Consider the following 19,025-nt stretch of genomic DNA (forward strand, 5'->3'; position numbering starts at 1 on the left):
CTCTTATTTTTTAGATTGTTATTTTGAAGGTGGCTGTTCACTCATTTTCACAGATGCATACATATAATACATAGTTGTTCCAGAATAAGGAAAACAGAATACGAGGTTTTTTATTTCCCAAACACACCCTTATTTCTATTTCTGATAAAAGTTTCTGACAATAAAGCTTGCCTTATTACTTAGATTTTCTGTTATGAAGTCAATCCATTCTACCTAATTTTTCCATCTGAACTCTTCATCCTCTGTTTTCTCTGTATTCAAATTTTTTCCTCTCTACATATGGGAAATAAGTAAAGAGTCATGGGAGATGAGGAAGGATGAAAAGGCACTTGTTGTTTCAGATTGCATAACAGATTTGTAGGAGGATCACTACAGATTTCATTCAGCCCCATATGTTGACATGGCAGAATAAGTAGTTTTAAACACCAATGTTTTATTTTTTTCCAAACAGCTCCCAATCTTCAGGTGTATACAATGATGCCTCAATTCTAGCAACATGCGTTATTATAATTTTATTATATATCAATGGGTGTCCATCATTTGGAGGGTGCCATGTGAATTCTGGTTTCAAAATTCACCTTAGGGGAGTAACCATCAATTTAAGGTATTATTTTGAAAAATATAAATAGGCTTGAAGCAAAAGTTTTTTGTTTTGTCCTCCCTTCCCCCATATCCATATAGTTTCTTGTAGATGTGTGCTGGGGCAGCTAGGTGGCGCAGTTGACAGAGCATCTACCCTGAAGTCAGGAGGACCAGACCTGAGTTCAAATAGGATCTCAGACACTTAACACTTCCTTTCGGTGTGCCCCTGAGGGCAAGTCACTCTACCCTAATTGCCTCAGCAAAAAAAAAAAAAAAAGAAAGAAAGAAAGACAATGTAAATATGTGCCTTATATATTTTTCTTCCCCGTGCCTTGCATATTCTTGTGTTTCTATTAACATTTGTATAAGCTTTTTATTCCTTAGAGAAAATGGAGAGTTTTTGTTTTGTTTTGTTTTTGCTTAAAGTTCAAAGAACTAAAAAGCTTCAACTTCATTTAATTACATTTAGTATAATTTTTAGAATTGGCCCACATCAAACATTCGTTCTCCAGATTTTTTTTAAGATATATGAAATATATGAAGAGTAACTTTGCCCCTTTCCCTCTTTCCTTTTTAGAGTGTAAGCTCCTTGAGAGCAGAGATTGTTTTTTTTAGTGAACCTGTCACAGGATAATGTCTTGATAAAAGTTGGCTAATTGTTGCCTATTTACTAAATTATATCAGAATTTTAAAATAATAATAAATAATATGAATAAATAAGTTTACAGGAAATTTGAGTTTCTTTCACAAAGCGAGGTTATATTTAGTACCAGTACTATAATAGTTTAGTAGTATGGTGAACATTTTAAAATGTACTAAAAAGATGGATTGCTGTTAACATACAGAGGATGTTGCTGTCAATAAAAAATTTAAAAAGCAATTTCCTAATTTTCTTAGGTACATTGTAAGAATGCAGTATTTTTATCTTTGTGTAAAAAACATAATTCTCCCCAAAAATGCAGATTATATTTATGAAGTTATGAAGCCTTAAGAGACCATTTAGAGGTTCGAATCCTCTCTGAAACCTTTCTAGTAAGTGGCCATTTAACCCTTATAAAAAGGTGGAGCAAAAGCAGCCAAGACAATTATATTTGAGTAAATAAAATTCCAAATCTAGTGAGCCTAATAAATACTTTGTGGCATGTATTTTGCACTTCATGGCCAAGCATCTTTCATTTGACATCTCAATTACTTTAACTGATAGTTCCTAGTCCTAGATAGATTTTTCTCTACAATCCTTTGTACTAATTTTCCCAGTTAGCTTTGTGTTATCTGCAAACTAGAGAAGTATGCCGTTTATACTTTGAACAAAAAGACCAAAGGAAAAAAAATGTACAGGACCCATCACTTCTGGGACACTCCATTGATTGTTCCAAACTGACATTAAAGACCATTTAATTGCTTCAAAATTCATCCTATCTCTATTACAGCATAGCTTTCTTCTTTTCAGTTTTTTTTTTTTTTAAACAAATGAATGGCATGAAAGACTTGCAGATACTTTGTTTAAATCTCGGTAAACTGTGTATCTAGAGTATCCTCAGAGCTACTAGTCTGATCATGTCAGAGAAGGTAATGAGTTAGTCTTGCATAGCCTGTTTTCATTATCTTCTTTTTCTATGTGAGTACTAATTCATTAGCCTTTATTTTTACATGGACTTGTAAATCAAAGCTCAATTGTATAAGAGTATATTGCACAGAGACTTCTTTCTTGCAGTTTTGAAAATCAAGATGTTACTTCCCTTCTCTAGTCCTACAGAGGCAATGTGACACTTTACAGAAAGCTACTGGTGAGGGAGATGAACAGTTCAGGATTCAAATTCTGTCTGTCTCTTCCAGTCATTCAATCAGCAAACATTTATTAAATGCCTACAGTTTGCTCTAATTACAACCATACATAGAAAAAGAAATACAACTCCTGTTTTCACTGAGCTTATCAGGAAAAACAATGTGTATTATACAGCATATAGAAGAATATAGTATTGAAAGGCATTAGCAGTTGAGGGCTGGTGTAGGCTATTTAACTAGGATTTTCTCCTACTAAAAATGTTTACCATCATTTTGTAAAAGATTTGACATTTTACTTTTTTTTCCCCCTGAGGCAATTAGGGTTAGGTGACTTGGCCAAGATAACTTAAGTGTCTAAGAGCAGATTTGAACTCTGGCCTCCTGACTTTAGGGCTGGTGCTCTATGGACCATGCCACCTAGCTGTCCCCTAACATTTTACTTTCTGTGAAACACTAACTCTAAAATAAAGAAAAATTAAAGTACATTTCAGTCTCTATGATATAAAATCTCTATGAGAACAACATTACCATTAATATTAACCATTAATATTTAGCATACAGATTTGAGAATTCACAACACTGATGATAGAAAATGTTTATGGAATAGAATTTAAGAGTATGGCTTGCAAGAGAAACTTAGTATCTTAATAGTTTCTTTCTTCCACAAGTGGCCAAGGATAATCCTAAAGGTTAGGCCTGTGTCATTCCCGTTTATCTCAAGAGATTCTTTGAGACTTGTTCAACATTTCTCTGGGTAGTAGTAATGTTAATTAATTGCTTGTATTTACACTGTAATTTTCATTTGATCCTTACAGCAATGCTGGGAGCTCAAAGATAACTTTATCCCCAGTTTACATTTGAGTAAACTGAGGCAGTCAGATAAGTAACTTGCTAAAGGTTACTCAGTTATTAAGTGCCTGAGACCAGAGTTGAACTCTTCCACAATTTCAATTCTAGTATTTCAAATTTATTGTTAGCTGTTTATTAAACCCTTCCCCATCTTGTTGCAGATGTTTTATAGTTTTTTTTATATATAATGGGAGGTCCCTTTGCCATTCAAGGCTCAGCTCAAGTGCCATTTTCTTCTGGAGGCCTTTACTATTTCCCTTAATTATTACTATCTCTTCTTGGTGTTGTTGTGTTGTTATGTATATCGTATTCACTTGTTTGTGAATATTTTATCATTCCTGGAGAATGAAAATTCCTTGAGAATTGTGAATGTCTCAGTTTTATATTTTTATTTCCAGCCCCTTTCTTGTAGTAGATACTTATCATTTGATTTTTCTGGATCAGATTTTAGAATTGGAAGTTCATTTTTAAAGGTTACTTTCTCCGATCCCTCATTTTATACTTGGAGATATTGAAGTTTCAGAGGTCCAGCACATAGTTAAAGTTTCTTTATCCTCTATTCTATGCTTGAAGAATTTGGTGATATAAAAATCACTCAGCCATGGCTATCTTCCCCTTCCCCCCCCCCCCAGTTTCATTCTAATCAGATCTTCTTCCTTTGTAAAGTCTTTTATCAAAACATCACTACTTGAACAAAGTTCTTTCTTCACTCTGAACTTTTGTGCTGTCCTGAACTGTCGTTTAAATTACTTACAAATTTATTTTTTTGTTTCTAATAACCTGTATTTGATGTCTCTTTTTTCCCTAATGAATTTTTCTAGTGAAAAACCCTCCCAAAAATTTTTGGAAAAAAAAAATTACCTTGGACAATTTTTGGAGATTGGTAGACCCATAGCTTAAGTTTAAGTAACTGACAATTAAAAAAAAAAAAATCTTTATGCATTAGTGCCACTTTTTGTCAGAAAGCCAGAAATTTGGAAGTTGTAGGACTTGAATTCATATAACAGTTTGGACACTGATTTTTGGCAAGTCCTTTGAGCCTTAGTTTGATCATTATAAAATAATTGTTACATAAGCTCTAGGAAACTTGCAAAACTCTAAATGTGATCCTTAAATATTTAAAGGCCCTGTCGTTATTTGTCCTTCATTCTCAAAGATGACCAAGACTTCAGGGAGGTGATGTCATGAAATGCAAGTGAATTGCATTTGAATGAAGGAGGGCTGTGTAAATTGATCAGCCTCACTTTCTCTTTTGGAACCATCTGGGTTCAGTGACCAAATATAGATTTGGAAATGACTCTTAATGCTGTGGGAAACCTTGGCCTTTTCTTTAACAGGTTTTAGTTTGATGCAATCTGCATTCCTAATTAAGTACTCCAAGGGGAGACCTGGAAAGAGATTGCAGGAGTGGGATAGAACAATCTCCTAGATCAAATACTGAATGGTCACCCAGAGCTATGTGTGAATGAATGTATTGATTAGTTAGGTAGTAAGTACTGTCCATTAGAGAGTCTTTCCATCTAAGACACTTCTTATTTCTGAAAATTGACTTTTTAATACTTTGTATCATACTTAACTATGGATAATTCATATCAGTTTTCTAAATATTTAGCAAACCAAAATACCAAATATTTTCACTTACTTTGTAAAGTCACAATTCATAGAACTATTCAGATTGATTAGGTTTGAGTCTTTCATAGTTTGTTTTAAAATTTTTCTCCTTGGGGCACCTAGGAGGCACAGTGGATAGAATACCAGCCCTGAAGTCTGGAAGACCCGAGCCCTAGGCAAGTCACTTAAACTAATTGCCTCAGGGGAGGGGAATTCCCTATGGCCCTGATATGACCCAACTAATTACATTGAGTATATCAGTATTTCCTGATGAGTGACTAAATGTCTATTTCTGTTTCATTTATTTTATTAATAGCAGTATATTGAATTTTTTAAATGACTTACACTAAGGACTGTAAATAATGAAACAGTTTATTTAATAAGACCTTAGAAAGCATTCATTTAACAGGAAGCTCTGGGAGTCTAGTTTTCAATCTGTAGCTTACTTTTTATGATTTTATTCTCTATAGGCCTGTTTTCTTTCTCATTCATAAAGTCATGATGGGGAATGGGAGAGGGTTCAGACTAGTTGATCTCAGCCCTGAGATTTGTCTATTTTATGATTCTCTTGCTTGGGAAGTGGCATACTGAAAAAAATCCTGTCTATATATGAATCTGAAACATAAATTCAGAATGCCTTAAAATTTCAACCAAAGCATATACATCTAAAGTACTTAGTGTGTTATTGGACCAAGACCAGTCAATCATAGATTTTGAGTTACAAGTTAAAAGCTCAGAGCATTGTATGCTTTCTGATGTTTAAAACTGTTACTTAAGTATTTATGTTAAGCTAGGTACTATGCTAAACTCTTCTGGTACAAAAGAAAGCTAGTTATCCCATCATTCTGTCTTTCACAAACTTCATAAAAGTCCAATGAAACATGCCTGGAATGTGCTATTTTCTCACTTTCTTCCCAAAATGTCCAGTTTGCTTTAAGTTCCCATTTCTTTGGGGAAGCATTACTGAAGTTGTTACTGGGGCTAGTCTTTGCTTCATTCTAGGGGGCTCAGTGGATAGAACACTGGATTTGGAATTCAAGACCTGAATACAAACAAGACCATAAAACATTTTTTAGTTGTGGGACTTTTGAGGCAAGTCACTTATATCCGTCTCTGCCTGAATTTCCTCAAATTTAAAATGGGGATAATAACAGTATCGGGTTGTTGGAAATACAAATGAAATATTTGCTAAACACCCAGCACATATTAGGCACTTTCTAATTGCTTATTTCCTTCCTTTCTTCTAATGGTCTCCTCTCCCTTCTTTGTAAGTACAATATATATTGTCTCTTTTGTCTCTTCTCACTCATATTTTATATCAGCGTCCAACTTTATTGCCCTCTCTCAAGTTATCAGTGGTCTTAGTTGCCAAAATCAGTGGTCTTCCTTAGTCCACACTTTGCTCACTCTCTTCTCTTGATAGTCTTTTGTCTACGTTTTTAGGACACTAATCTTTTGGTTATTTTTTTGGAATATCTGACTATTCTCTTTTTATAAGTATTCTTATGTCAGGCTTTTTAACCTTAGGAATCATTCTTCTCCCTCCATACTACTTCATTTGGTGATTTTATCAGACTAAAGATCCCATTGTCTTCTCTGCTGATAATTCTTAAACCTATCTTCCTCAAACTTCTTTATTTTCTTCTAATCTTAAATCTCCAGCTACCTTTCAGGGCCCGATTAGACCTCACCCTGCCCCCTACTCTCCATCTACAAACTTCCCGGTTAATTACTCTAGAGCCCATGAGTCTCATAACTGAAGGTGGGAGTTACATAATTATGATTTACTATCAGTAAATGTTTGATTTGTATATCCATTTTGCCTATATACTTTGGGTCATGTAAAAAAAAAAAAAAACTTTTCAGATTAAAAGGGGTCTTAAATGGAAAAACAACATCATCCTTCCAGTCCCCTAGATTTTGAGACTTCACTATCTCTCAGGAGACCCTTCCCTCTATCACTTCATGGCTTTCCCGCTTGGACTTTCCAAGGGCTGGTTTTCACTTCTACAACCTTTTCCCAATGTACTTCGTTCTGAATTCTAACACTGCTATAGATCAGGCCCTCTTCAGTTCAGGTCTCTCCCTACTCTATCCATTTTCCAGGTACAAGTTCCACCAAGTCATCCCCTTATTAAAAGACCAGTGACTACTTGTCACCTTCAGGATCAAATACAAAATTCTTAACTTTTCAATTACCTACTTCCTTCCTACCTTTTAAGTCTTCTTACACCTTTTTGATACACTGTCGTCTGATTCTTGAAGAGAATCCAATTCACAGCTTTGGACATTTTCTCTGGCCTTCTGTGCCTGGAATGCTTTCTCTCCTTCACTGCCTCCTGGGTTCTGCTTGCTTTTTTTAACTCACAAGTAAAATCAGGCCTTAATTCTTAGGACTTCCCTCCTTTTATCTTATATCTGTGTTGGCTTGCATATGGCCCTCCCCCATTATAATGTAAGCTTATTAAGGGAACTTGTCTTTTTTTTTTTATCGCCTGGAGCATTTAGCTAGTAGTAGACACTTAGTAGTACTAAATGTTTGATTTATCCTTTTATGTGCATATACACAATTATCTGGTTGTGTTCTCTTTTCTTCTACTGAAGGGCAAGCTCCTTGAAGGTCAGAGCTGTTATTTTTCCTAGAACACAAACACACCAATTTTTAGTTTTTTTAATTAAATTAATTTTTTAAAAGGTCTATACCTGTCATTCCATGGAGATAGAACACATTTGGTGAGGAAATATCCTCTAGTAATTCATATTATGCAACTCATTATTTTAAAGCTCTCAAAGATTAAGCTACTAGAAAGGCAACTTAGAGAGGCCATCTAGTTCTATCTCATTTTACAGATTCAATTTTAAATAAAATAAACATTGATAAAGTTCCTACTATATGCCAAGAAGTACAGGGGACATAAAAAGAGGCAAAAGACTGCTTATACTTTCAAAGAGCTTACATTTTTGGGGGAGACAAAGCATAAAATGAACTTGAAAAGGGGAATGATGGAAGAAAAGAACCATGGACAGAGCTGCACAGCTGGTAGGAGACTTTGGAAAGGGTTGTGTGGTTTTTTGTTTGTTTGTTTTTTGGCTCTGCCCTTCAGCTCTCCATTCAATGGGATGTGAAGGCTATTGAAAGTGCTGGTGAGGTGAGCCTTTAAGCTGGAGAAAACTCCGTGCTCATGAGTTTGTTAATGCTGAGCTGTAATAAAAATATTTTAAAATTATGGCATGATCTTTTTGGATTCAGTTGGTAATATATTAGGAAAATGAGTCCCTAGAAGTTAATTTGCCTAAACAGTCACACAGCAAGTCCTTGTCAGAATATGGACTCAAATCCCTTTTCTCCTCGCTCTGAGATCAATTTTGTTTTGTTTTGTCATTTCCTCTGTTCATCTTATATGTTAATGGTACTTAATAAATGCTAATCAGATTGAGATTAAATTTATGTTTCATTTATGTACCTTGTAAGGATTTTAGAGTAAACTCTGGGAACACAGTGGATAGAATGCCAGGCCTTGAATCTGGAAGGATCATCTTTCTGAATTTAGGTCCAGCCTCACACATTCATGAAGAGTTGAATTGGCTGAACAACTACAAAGGATTATCCGTAATATCATTTTTGAAAAATGAAGAATGTATAAATACTAATCAAAGTATTAAGTTGTACAGATGATCAAAATCTGTATAAGGCTAGGTATATCTGTTGATAAATAAAATCTCTTTAAACAAGTTATACAATTATAGTTGAAAATATATTTAGTGATTTCGAGTTTGCATATTCATCATCTTTGTAATTAGGAATTAATGTGGTGTTGTTGTTTTTCTTTTCAGGTGGAGTCATTCATTTTAGATCAGGATGATTTGGAAAATCCAATGCTGGAAACTGCTTCCAAGTTACTTTTGTCTGGTACAGCTGATGGTACAGACCTCAGAACTGTAGATCCTGAAACACAGGCTAGATTGGAAGCTTTACTTGAGGCTGCAGGTACGTCTTTAAATCTTGAATTAAAAGTAGCAATTTAGAACTGAGTGTTTCTCTCTTTCAAGTCATACTTTAAAATTTTGTTCTATAAGCATTTTTTATCTTCTGTGTTATAAGTTCCCAAATCTGTATGCTAAATATTAATGTTATTGTTCTCATAGAGATTGAAATGTTCTTTAATTTTTCTTTATTTTTTTAATTTTGGAGTTAGTGCTTTTAAAAATTTGCTTCGCAGAAAGTAAAAACATAGGATGTCAAATCTTTTACAAAATGATGGTAAGTATTTTTAGTGGGAGAAAATACTTGTTAAATATCTAAAGAAAATTGAAGTAGTAGACATGTGACTAATTCAAATAAAACAATTTAAGCTACTTAATGACTGGTGGCTTTGTCAATATGTCAATAAATACTAGCTTAAAGTGACCATTTTTGAAGGCATTGCTCAATATTATTCTATTCTTCAAAACAGCAGTTTAAATTTTATTGGGTTTTTTTTTGGGGGGGGTGCTTTTGATTTCTCTATTTAAAGGACCCTCTTTTAGAGAAAATTTCTACTCCCAATAAAAACTTTTCAACCTTGCAATTTACAGTCTTAAAAGATCTTTCCCAGTTACTTCTCTCTTTGCAGAGTATTCTGTTAAACTTCCTTGTCTCTTGCTTTTTTCTTTGGAGGGCCAACTAACCTTTGATCAGTTTTGTTTGGATTTAAATAACTTGAATTTTACTTGTTTTGCTTTGATATGTCCTCGTTGGCCTGGTAATCACCATGAAGGAATTGGCAAATTATCTACTGCTGATGGTAAAGCCTTTGCAGATCCGGAAGTGCTCCGGAGGTTGACATCCTCTGTTAGCTGTGCCTTGGATGAAGCGGCTGCTGCCCTTACCCGCATGAGAGCCGAGAGCACTGCTAGTGCTGGCCCCACGGACAAGTGAGTGAATAAGGGGCTAGTTAGTGGATCCATTATGTATCCTATGCTATATGTAATCTACTGAATTCACTAATTTTAAAAATCGCCATCTTCAGTGTATATAGAAGTTGTGTGGAAAAGTGGATTTTTGAATACTAGCAAAGTCTGTACTTTTTTTCTTTCATATAATTTCTGACACCAGAAGGTTCCATTTTTATTCCTATTAGTCTGTAATTAAATATTTCTCTTAGGGAAAAATCCTCTGTAATGTTAAATTGTATTTTCTAATAATAACTTTTAAAAAATGCTGGAAAAGTGGTAAAGTGTTTTGAGAGTAAGTAAAAATAGCCTGTATGGAAGGAAGGAAGTATATTAAAAACCTCTTTTTTAGTTTCTGTATCAGTTGAGGAATAGTGTTTTTCTACTCCAAAAAAACATTGGCTAAGATAGATTGGGTGGAGTGCAAAAAGCCCTTCTTGGGGAAATGGATTAAGGAGTGGTAACCAAAATTTAGATAAGTATCTTTGGACTTTTGATCCTTCTCTTGGGCTATCTGAGAAAGTGGAGCCTTGCCCCACCTTTTTATTCCAAAAAGATGATAATGATTGGTGAGTTCAGGGAAAGACCCTTTTCTTTTCTTAAAGGGTGTGATCCAGGAAGAAACGGGATAATCAGTTCATTTGATATTAAGAGGCTAGGCTCCTTAGTCTTCTACAATCCTTTCCTTCCAAGGAGCACACTTTCTGAAGAAATAGCATGGACACAAATCTATACAGACAAGATGTAAGGTAAATTGGAGTCAGAAGCATGGGGTCAAGGCACTAGCAATAGGGGAAGTAATAAAATTCTTGCAAAAAAGGTAGAATTTTAGTTGAGACTCGAAGGAAACCTGTGTAGCTAGGAGGTGGAGTTGAAAAAGGGAGGGGATTCCAGGCTTGTCAAGTCGGTCAATGAAAATACTGACTTAGGGAATTGCTGAACTTAGGGAGTTCAGCAGTATCATTGGATATTGAGGTACAGTATGGAGGGGAGTGAAGTCTATGAAAATTGGAAGGAGATGGGGCCAGGTAATAAGGGAGCTTGAAAGCTAAAGCTAATAGCAATTTGGTGTTATGTTGGATAGAGCTGGGAATCAGGAAGACATCATGTCTTCAAATCTGGCCTCGGTCACTTCGTAGCTGTGTGACTGGACAAGTCGCTTAACTGCTCATCTGAAAAATGAGCTGGAGAAGGAAATGGCAAACCCCCCTCTCCACTATTTTTAAGAAAACCTCAAATGAGGTCATAGAAAGTAGGACACGATTGAAAAAAATGGGTGAACAACAATTTGAAAGGTGTGGAGGTAAGATTTCATATTCAGTTCTGGAGGTAATGAACCACTGGAGTTTATTGAATTGGGGGGTTGTGATGGGCAGTGGCACATGAATGTTTAGAGGGGAGGCCAGCCATCATGATATTTCAGTAGTATAGGCATGAAGTTATGAGCTCATGCTACCATCATGGTAGTATGAAGGAAGAAAAGATGAGACAATGTCTTCTTCTTCCTTCTGAAAAAACCTTTCTAACCACACTAACAACTTGATAGATCAAGCAGGTGAATGCATCATACTTCTGTTACAGGAAGTTCAGGAATTGGCTTTTCTTTTATGACAGAATAGTACCTCAGGTCTTTTGGTCTAGTTAAAAGATGTAAACTGATGCTGCTTGAACTGTGTACTCTGAGGGCCTGAAAGCTATTTTAAGTAAATCTCTGTTAAGAAGAAAGGGAAGGCTTCCATCAGGCATTCTCCTTGGACTAACTGACAAATTTCTTTTCCTTTACTTATTTTATTTGATCTCCAATCTTATGAGCTCAGGATGAAATTTTTCTGCATTTGGTACTGTTAGAGCAGAGAAGAGGGCACATATGAAAGGTGTTATAAAGGTAGAATCAACAGAACTTGGATACAGATTGGATATGTGAGGGTGGGAGGGCAAGACAATAAGGGGTTGAGAATAACACCTGGGTTGCCAGTGTGGGTGATTTTAGCAGATGATGGTCCCTTCCATAGTAACTGGGAATTTAGTAATAAGGGTTTTTGAGTGGGGGAAGATATGAGTTTAGTTTTGGTTATGTTGTGTAAGATATGAGTTTGTAGTATATCTAATGTGTAAAGTTCAATGAGCTGTATGAGAAGACTGGACCTCTGAAGAGAGATTAGGACCAGTTAATTTTATCTGAGAATCATGTGCATAGATGTGATAATTGAATCTTGGGGTGCTGATGATCACCAAGGAAGATAGAATACAGGGAGAAGAAGAATACAGCTTTGGAAGTGTGCCCTGAATGAAGATCTAAGGACACATGAGTAGTAGTAGTAATAGTTGTTTGTCCTTTGAAAGAAAACCATGACTTCAGGAAGATGATCCCATGACATGGAAATGAATTGGATTTAATTGAGGGAAGACTATGCAAAACCTTCAACCTCACTTTCTCCTCTGGAGCCATCTAGATCTAGTGGCAAGTTGTAAATCAGAACATATGATCTTTTTCTTGTTCAAGATTCCTATTAATATAATCTGAAATCATCCTGTGTTAGAAATAATATCAGTGGTCATTGGGCAACTAGGCCAATTTGAACATTTTTTTTCTTCAACATTTGGATTCACACACCTCCTCCCCCCACCATAATCTTTTGCAGCTCCAGTGAAAGTATAAAAAGAATTGTGGAATCGTTTACTAGCTAATTAATATAATCTATTCTGAGTAGTTTACCCATGGCAGATAGATCCTTTTATCACCATCCTTTTATTGAATTATCCTATTATTTTGCTCATGAGTTAAATTTGCTTTCCTCCTTTTAGCATAAGTTACTATCCTGCCACAGCAATGGTATAATCCTGGCAATTCTTGTTTGGGATTAATAAAATGAGGTAGGACAGGGTATATTACAATTGTGATTTAAGTAGATAAAAAATACTATCAAGATTTTGTATTAAAAATGATATAAATTGTACTCCCCATATTTTTACTTAACAAAATTGGTCAAAAATATTCTAAACAACAGCTTAATGTTTCTACTGGCTTAAATTATCTTTTTGAAAGGCAGCCTTTTACAGATTTTTAAAAATTTCACCACTTGCTTGAGTCCATGTATTTTTTGACAGTCAAGTAAGTTTTGAATATGGAGCTTTTATTTCACATGTACTTGCCACACCCTGGACACCCTGAAAAGAAGATATAATTGCAGATATGAAGGAATGTGATATGTATTAAGAAATATTGACCTAATATTTTTTAAAGAAAGAACAAGGTCATGGTAGAAGTGGAAGTATCTACAAACTATTTGTGATATAGTCACATGATGGTCTCTGTAATTTGACTTGGGAAAATAATACATTTCTGATCAGAAGTTCTCGGTATGCTTTGTATATAATGAAATTCTGAAATTTTTTTCCTTTAATAGTCGCAGTTTGGCAGAAGCCTGTTCAGAAGGAGATGTAAATGCTGTGCGAAAATTGCTAATTGAAGGGCGAAGTGTGAATGAACATACAGAAGAAGGGGAAAGCCTTCTTTGTTTAGCTTGCTCTGCTGGATACTATGAGCTTGCACAGGTTTGTACTTTGAGAGATAATAATAGATTGTCATTTTGTTACCTAACTTTTGCTTATTAAATAACTATGGACACTTCTCCTTTTCAATTATTTATTTCTCAGATAATTAAACATTTGCCTAAATTTTGTACTAGTAATAGGCAACTGTTAATTAAATGCTCAAGAATTCCAAATCAAGCACTTGGATACTTGCTGTTGCCAGCATAACCTTGTAATGCTTTTTTCCCTCCAAGGTTTTGTTGGCAATGCATGCTAATGTAGAAGACAGGGGCATTAAAGGCGACATCACACCTTTAATGGCTGCTGCTAATGGAGGCCATGTCAAAATCGTGAAATTGCTGCTGGCTCATGGGGCCGACGTCAATGCACAGTCTTCAACAGGTAATGGTTATCTCTTGTTTGGCCTTCCAGAAAGGTAATAGCTTAATATAGTAAGTATCTGATAGGTTGAAATGGCCATTATTAACATTGTTCCCTTTACTCAGTTCATTTCTTAAGTGGTCCACATATTTGATATTTACATAAAATTGTTCTGAATATTAACATAAATTTCTTGCAAAATATGTTTCGAATACAACTACTCATTCATTAGTATATTGCCTCAGTAATGTGTGGAGAAATTGTTATATGTGGTATCAGTTTATGTTTTTGATTGACATCTTGACTATTCTTGATGGGGACATTTTACCAGATTTCTTCTGAAACCCTGTGATTATGAGGAGATTTGGAGGGAAGAAAGATGCCTAATTCCTTACTATTATAATGTCTCATAATGCTGTAATAAATGCTGCTGACACTTCTTGCTATTAAGTCATTCTTTTTGATCAGAATACATAATTTTTAAAGTCCGATTTCTATCAATTTCTCCAGAGAATGTTTTTTGGCCATCTTTTGTATTTTTTAGAATTATTTTCCCTGTGTTTGTATGTGTATGTTTTTTAAAGCATTAAAATAATCTACAAAAGATACACAAACTGAGAAATAAATCAGTAGATTTGGTTTCAAACACTTATTTTGTATGGGAAGGAAAATGTCATTTTAATACACTTTTAAATCTTGATTAACTTAAACTTAACTTTCCATATCATTAATCTTGCATAAAGTAATGGTGTCTTAGAAAAACAGTGTGAACTGTTCTATATGATTAAAGGCTACAAAATCTAGTCATTTTGTACTAGATGAATAACTTTCTAGCTAAAATGATAAAAGCTTTGTGAAAGACTAACCTATATGACTTTTGTTGGAATGAAGCCAAGTAATTTTTGCCTTTCCTGAAGCTGATGCTTTTTATTCTCTGATCCTGAAAAAACACTAGTTTCCAGATAATATCTGACTTAATTTTAAGCAGAGAAGAATTTAGGTAGTAGCTTTTAAGGAAGTTAAATCTAACATAATTAGGATTTAAGATTCTGTTAACTGCAATATCATACACATGCACACACAACCCCTCCTCCCCAAGAACCCTCCCCCATCCCTTTTCCCTTTTTTTTTTTCTTGCTAAAATTTATTATTTTCATTTCTTTCTATCTAAGTAACTTTCCCTTTTTTTTCTCTCACTATACCAGGAAATACAGCACTCACATATGCCTGTGCTGGAGGCTATGTAGACGTTGTAAAGGTGCTCTTGGAATCTGGTGCTAGTATTGAGGACCATAATGAAAATGGTCATACTCCCCTTATGGAAGCAGGAAGTGCCGGTCATGTGGAAGTAGCCAGGTTGCTGCTGGAAAATGGGGCTGGAATCAATACACATTCCAATGAATTTAAGGAGAGTGCACTTACTTTAGCTTGTTACAAAGGTAGAGTTTATATAACCTTTATTTTAGAAAAAAATTAAAATTTAATTTTGATTTTTCTGGTATCAGGTTATTTTTACCAGAGATTAAAGTGTAAACATTTGCATCTTATAGTTTAGAAATTTCTTTCTAAGTAAAGTACTTGAATTGATTCTCAATGAATGAAAACTGCTTAAAATCTATTAACAACTGAAGATCCAAAGGTCATTGACATTGCTTGGTGATGCATGATGGTTGCAAAAACTGAGTTATTTGATAGAAAATGGGAAAGAGATAAGAAAAAATCAACTGCAAACTCTGACAGATAATGACTAGCAAGTATTGGACTCTTTTACTGAGAAGAAATGAGTAAAGCTCTACAGTGTCTAGGCACCTCATTGGCACTCAAGGGTATCTTGGGGACAGTTGTGATAACATAGTAAAATTGAGATCCAAGAGAACAGTGTGACCGGTGACCACAAGTCACTTAACATTTTTGTACTTCAGTTGAGACCATATGTTAATGATGGTAAATCTTTAAAGCAATTTTAAATTCTGCTCAAAAATCCTGGATGGATTTGCTGGGTCAAAGTAATGCTATCTCCCTTCTTGAGTAGCCTCAATGGCCACTAAATATCACATATGTCATTGTAGCACAAATAAACAAATGTTTAGAAAGAATCCATTTCTAGCACTGGATTAAAAAAATTCTTAGTTCAAAGTTGTTTTGTTGTGATAAATCAAATCTTTATTTGATAGACCCTCCCAGAATTCCTCAAACCATACCCAAAATAACATTGGGATTAATAAAGTAGGTGTGAGGTGAGGATTGTTATTGACTGCATAGTAGAAACAAATTAGAGTAGAATAGAATAAATATTTGATATTATTGGGAAAAGCTGCAAATGGGGTTAGGCTTACTTTACTGTAGAATAGATACTGAATCTCCTCTGTTGAAAGGGAAGGCAAAAACACAAGTTACTATGATCTTATAGGGGAAAAAATTATGTATGCAAAATACAAAAGATTTTTAAAGCCAAATATAGTACAACTAAGGCATATAGGTTTTTTGATAAATTTTAGATAAATTAAGATATTGTTTTGAAACTAGGTGTAGCTGGTCAAATTTAGTTCAATAATTTTGTGACTTTCTCAAAGAACTCATTTCATTAATTGTCTTTGTTTTTGACAATGTTTGCCAGTTTCTGTTATAGCACTTGGTGGAGAATGAGTAGTGGGTAGGCCTTATCTTTAGATAATTTCTAACTCTGGAATAATTCTTGAAATGGTGAAGGAACTGAGCAATCATGAGTATGAATGATTTGAAGCTGGCAAAGAAGTATCAGTAGTCCTTTATATTGGTTATACACTGAGAACATTTTGGATTGGAATTTTCAAGACTAAGATCAGGAGCAGAAACATTCAATATTGAATAGAAACTTTTTGACAAGTTAAGACATGAGTTTAAGAAAAGATTGCTTTTAATTTAATAATTTTGTAGAAAATTAGCAATTTTATGCTGCATTGCAGATAATAAAACTATTTGCTTTTAATAGTTATGAAAATGAAGTGGCTAAAATGCAAACTTGACAAGGGACTCTTTTAATTTAAAAAAGCAAAGGATGTTCCTTGTGTTTTGTGTATTTTTGCTTCTTATCTACATCCACAATTTCTACCACACAATATAATTATCTCAGTTAAGTATTAAGCACGTACTTTGTGGCAGACACTGCTACAATGCTATATTTGTTAAGTAATGTGGAAAATTGATTCATCTGGAGCTGTGGTACATATGTCAGATGAATTGTCAGCTGAATGAAGGAATTATTTGCCTTGTTACATATTTATTGTTTCCTATGATGAATATATTATTTATTAACATTAATGAGGTTGACACTTTTGTTCTGGAAATTAATATTGTTTCACAATAATTTGTTATTTATCTTAGAAATGGAATGTGCTCCAAAAGTTCATTTATATATTATTTATTTGGGATTTCAGATGAGTTGTTGCATTGAAATTAATAGCATTTCTATCATTAATATGGAAAAGTTGCTAGGAAAGGGACAGTATTACAAGGAAAATCTACTGTGGTTTGAACTTCAAAGTCAGCAGGATGAATAGTGTCAGTAGAAAGTAGAAGTTTGGGTCTCTCAAAAATTATTTGCCTCTACCTGACTTTGCTGATTTAGTAATTCTGGATTTATATTAAACAGAACTGCTGAAATAAATTTAATAACTATTCTTTTTACTGTACTTGTTTAACTTAGGAGTGACATAATTTTTTTAAGTAATCTGGTCTACTTTTGATTTAGGTCATTTAGAAATGGTGAGGTTTCTGCTGGAAGCTGGTGCAGATCAAGAGCATAAAACAGATGAAATGCACACTGCCTTAATGGAAGCCTGCATGGTAAGACTGGTGAAACATATGATACACATTGTTTTTGATGAGGTAGTCACTGAACTTACTGAATGTCTTTGCTAAGCATGAATTCCATAAAACTATTGTTGATTTTCTCATGGTATTTTTGCTTATGGCTAATCCAGATAGTTTGGAGATTTCCATTATGACCTCAGTACAGTTTGTCTCTAGCCAAAGAAACCTCTTTCGCTTGACTTGTAGAATTGAATTGAAACTAGGAAAGTTTAGGAAGATATAGTCTAAATTGGGCTATATAACAAAATCTTCTGTGGAAGGATCTTGAGAATCTTTTCTCAAACTGTTTTAGACTGTAAAAACCATAATTAAATCATAATTAAATGTAGTTACAAAAAAATAAAATTTTTTAAAAATAACCTGGCTTTTGGGCCATGAAGGGGGATATATATATATGTGTGTGTATATATTGTCCACCAATGATCTGGTATATCAAGTAATGCTGACTCAGGTCTTAATTACTTCCTGCATACTTTCTGTACATAGAAATTATGAGGAGCCAAGAAAAGAAATTCCTCCTCCTAGGACCCTTCAGGAGGCACAACACGACCATCTTGTTACTATGATAATTGCTCCTTGATAAGGCCTACATCCACAGCACTGAGGACATTCATTGATCTGGACCACCAGATGTTCATTCCATGACCTGTACAACTTAATATACTACCATGTCTTTCCAGCTTTATCTTATGGCATTCTTTAATATCGTAGCTAACTGGCTACTCATCCCTAAACACATCCTGAACTAGTCTCCCATGATTTCTTTACCCAGGCTTATTCTCCACACCTGGAATATCCTTTATTCTGCCCTTTGTCTTATGCAGTGTTCTATACCCATGGTGGCATCTCTAAAAAAGTTGAGGAAGTATCTTCTTTCTCTTTATTTCAGAGATTAATTATAATTTAATAATTTATAATGTTCATTATAATTTCACAGCATTTAGTTTTTCTCCCACAGTATTCATTTATTACTTTTTCATTTGTTGTGAACAATATTTTCCTGTTGCTATTTGCTTTGCATCTGTTAGTTTAAGTCTTCCCATGTTAACCTGTATTCATTTGTTACACGGTTTTTTAAGTGTTTTCTAATTGTCAAAGATATGTTTAGTTTCTTAGTCACTAAAGGTGATTATTATAAAAATTCTGGTGTGTTCGTCTTTTTATTGGGGGAAGAGAGGTGTAGTGGCTTCCTTGTGGTACATGCCTAGCAGTGAAATCTCAGTAAAAGGATGACATTTTAGTCACTTTATTAGTAAAATTCTAAATTACTCCTTAGAACAGTTAAATCAGTTTTCATTTCTACCATCAAGCCTTGGAGTCCTTTTTAAATTGAATAGTTTGAATATTTTCAGAATTTATTCTATGGTGTTCTGCCCATTCACAAAGATAACCTTCAGAGTTTTTTAGAAGCTATTTATTTTTGTTAGCTCTGTCACTATCTGGAAGAGGTACTTCATGCCATCTATATTTGAAGTATTCTTTTGCAGTAGCTATTTGTA

The 19,025-nt window shown here is 34.4% G+C and overlaps 1 protein-coding gene across 5 annotated transcripts in view; it reads left to right on the top strand.

Annotated features, from left to right (window-relative positions):
- The window catches only part of ANKRD17 (ankyrin repeat domain 17), a 135,825-nt gene that overhangs the window by 43,282 nt on the left and 73,518 nt on the right, over positions 1 to 19,025 (top strand). For all 5 annotated transcript variants that reach the window (XM_074272895.1, XM_074272896.1, XM_074272899.1 and 2 more), the window contains exons 2-7: positions 8,662 to 8,815; positions 9,585 to 9,741; positions 13,167 to 13,314; positions 13,548 to 13,695; positions 14,880 to 15,113; positions 17,405 to 17,499. In XM_074272895.1, coding sequence (XP_074128996.1) covers positions 8,662 to 8,815; positions 9,585 to 9,741; positions 13,167 to 13,314; positions 13,548 to 13,695; positions 14,880 to 15,113; positions 17,405 to 17,499 — 936 coding nt within the window. The remainder of the gene's footprint in view (positions 1 to 8,661; positions 8,816 to 9,584; positions 9,742 to 13,166; positions 13,315 to 13,547; positions 13,696 to 14,879; positions 15,114 to 17,404; positions 17,500 to 19,025) is intronic.

Source organism: Sminthopsis crassicaudata, chromosome 6 (genome assembly GCF_048593235.1).
Source record: "Sminthopsis crassicaudata isolate SCR6 chromosome 6, ASM4859323v1, whole genome shotgun sequence".
Lineage (NCBI taxonomy): Eukaryota > Metazoa > Chordata > Mammalia > Dasyuromorphia > Dasyuridae > Sminthopsis > Sminthopsis crassicaudata.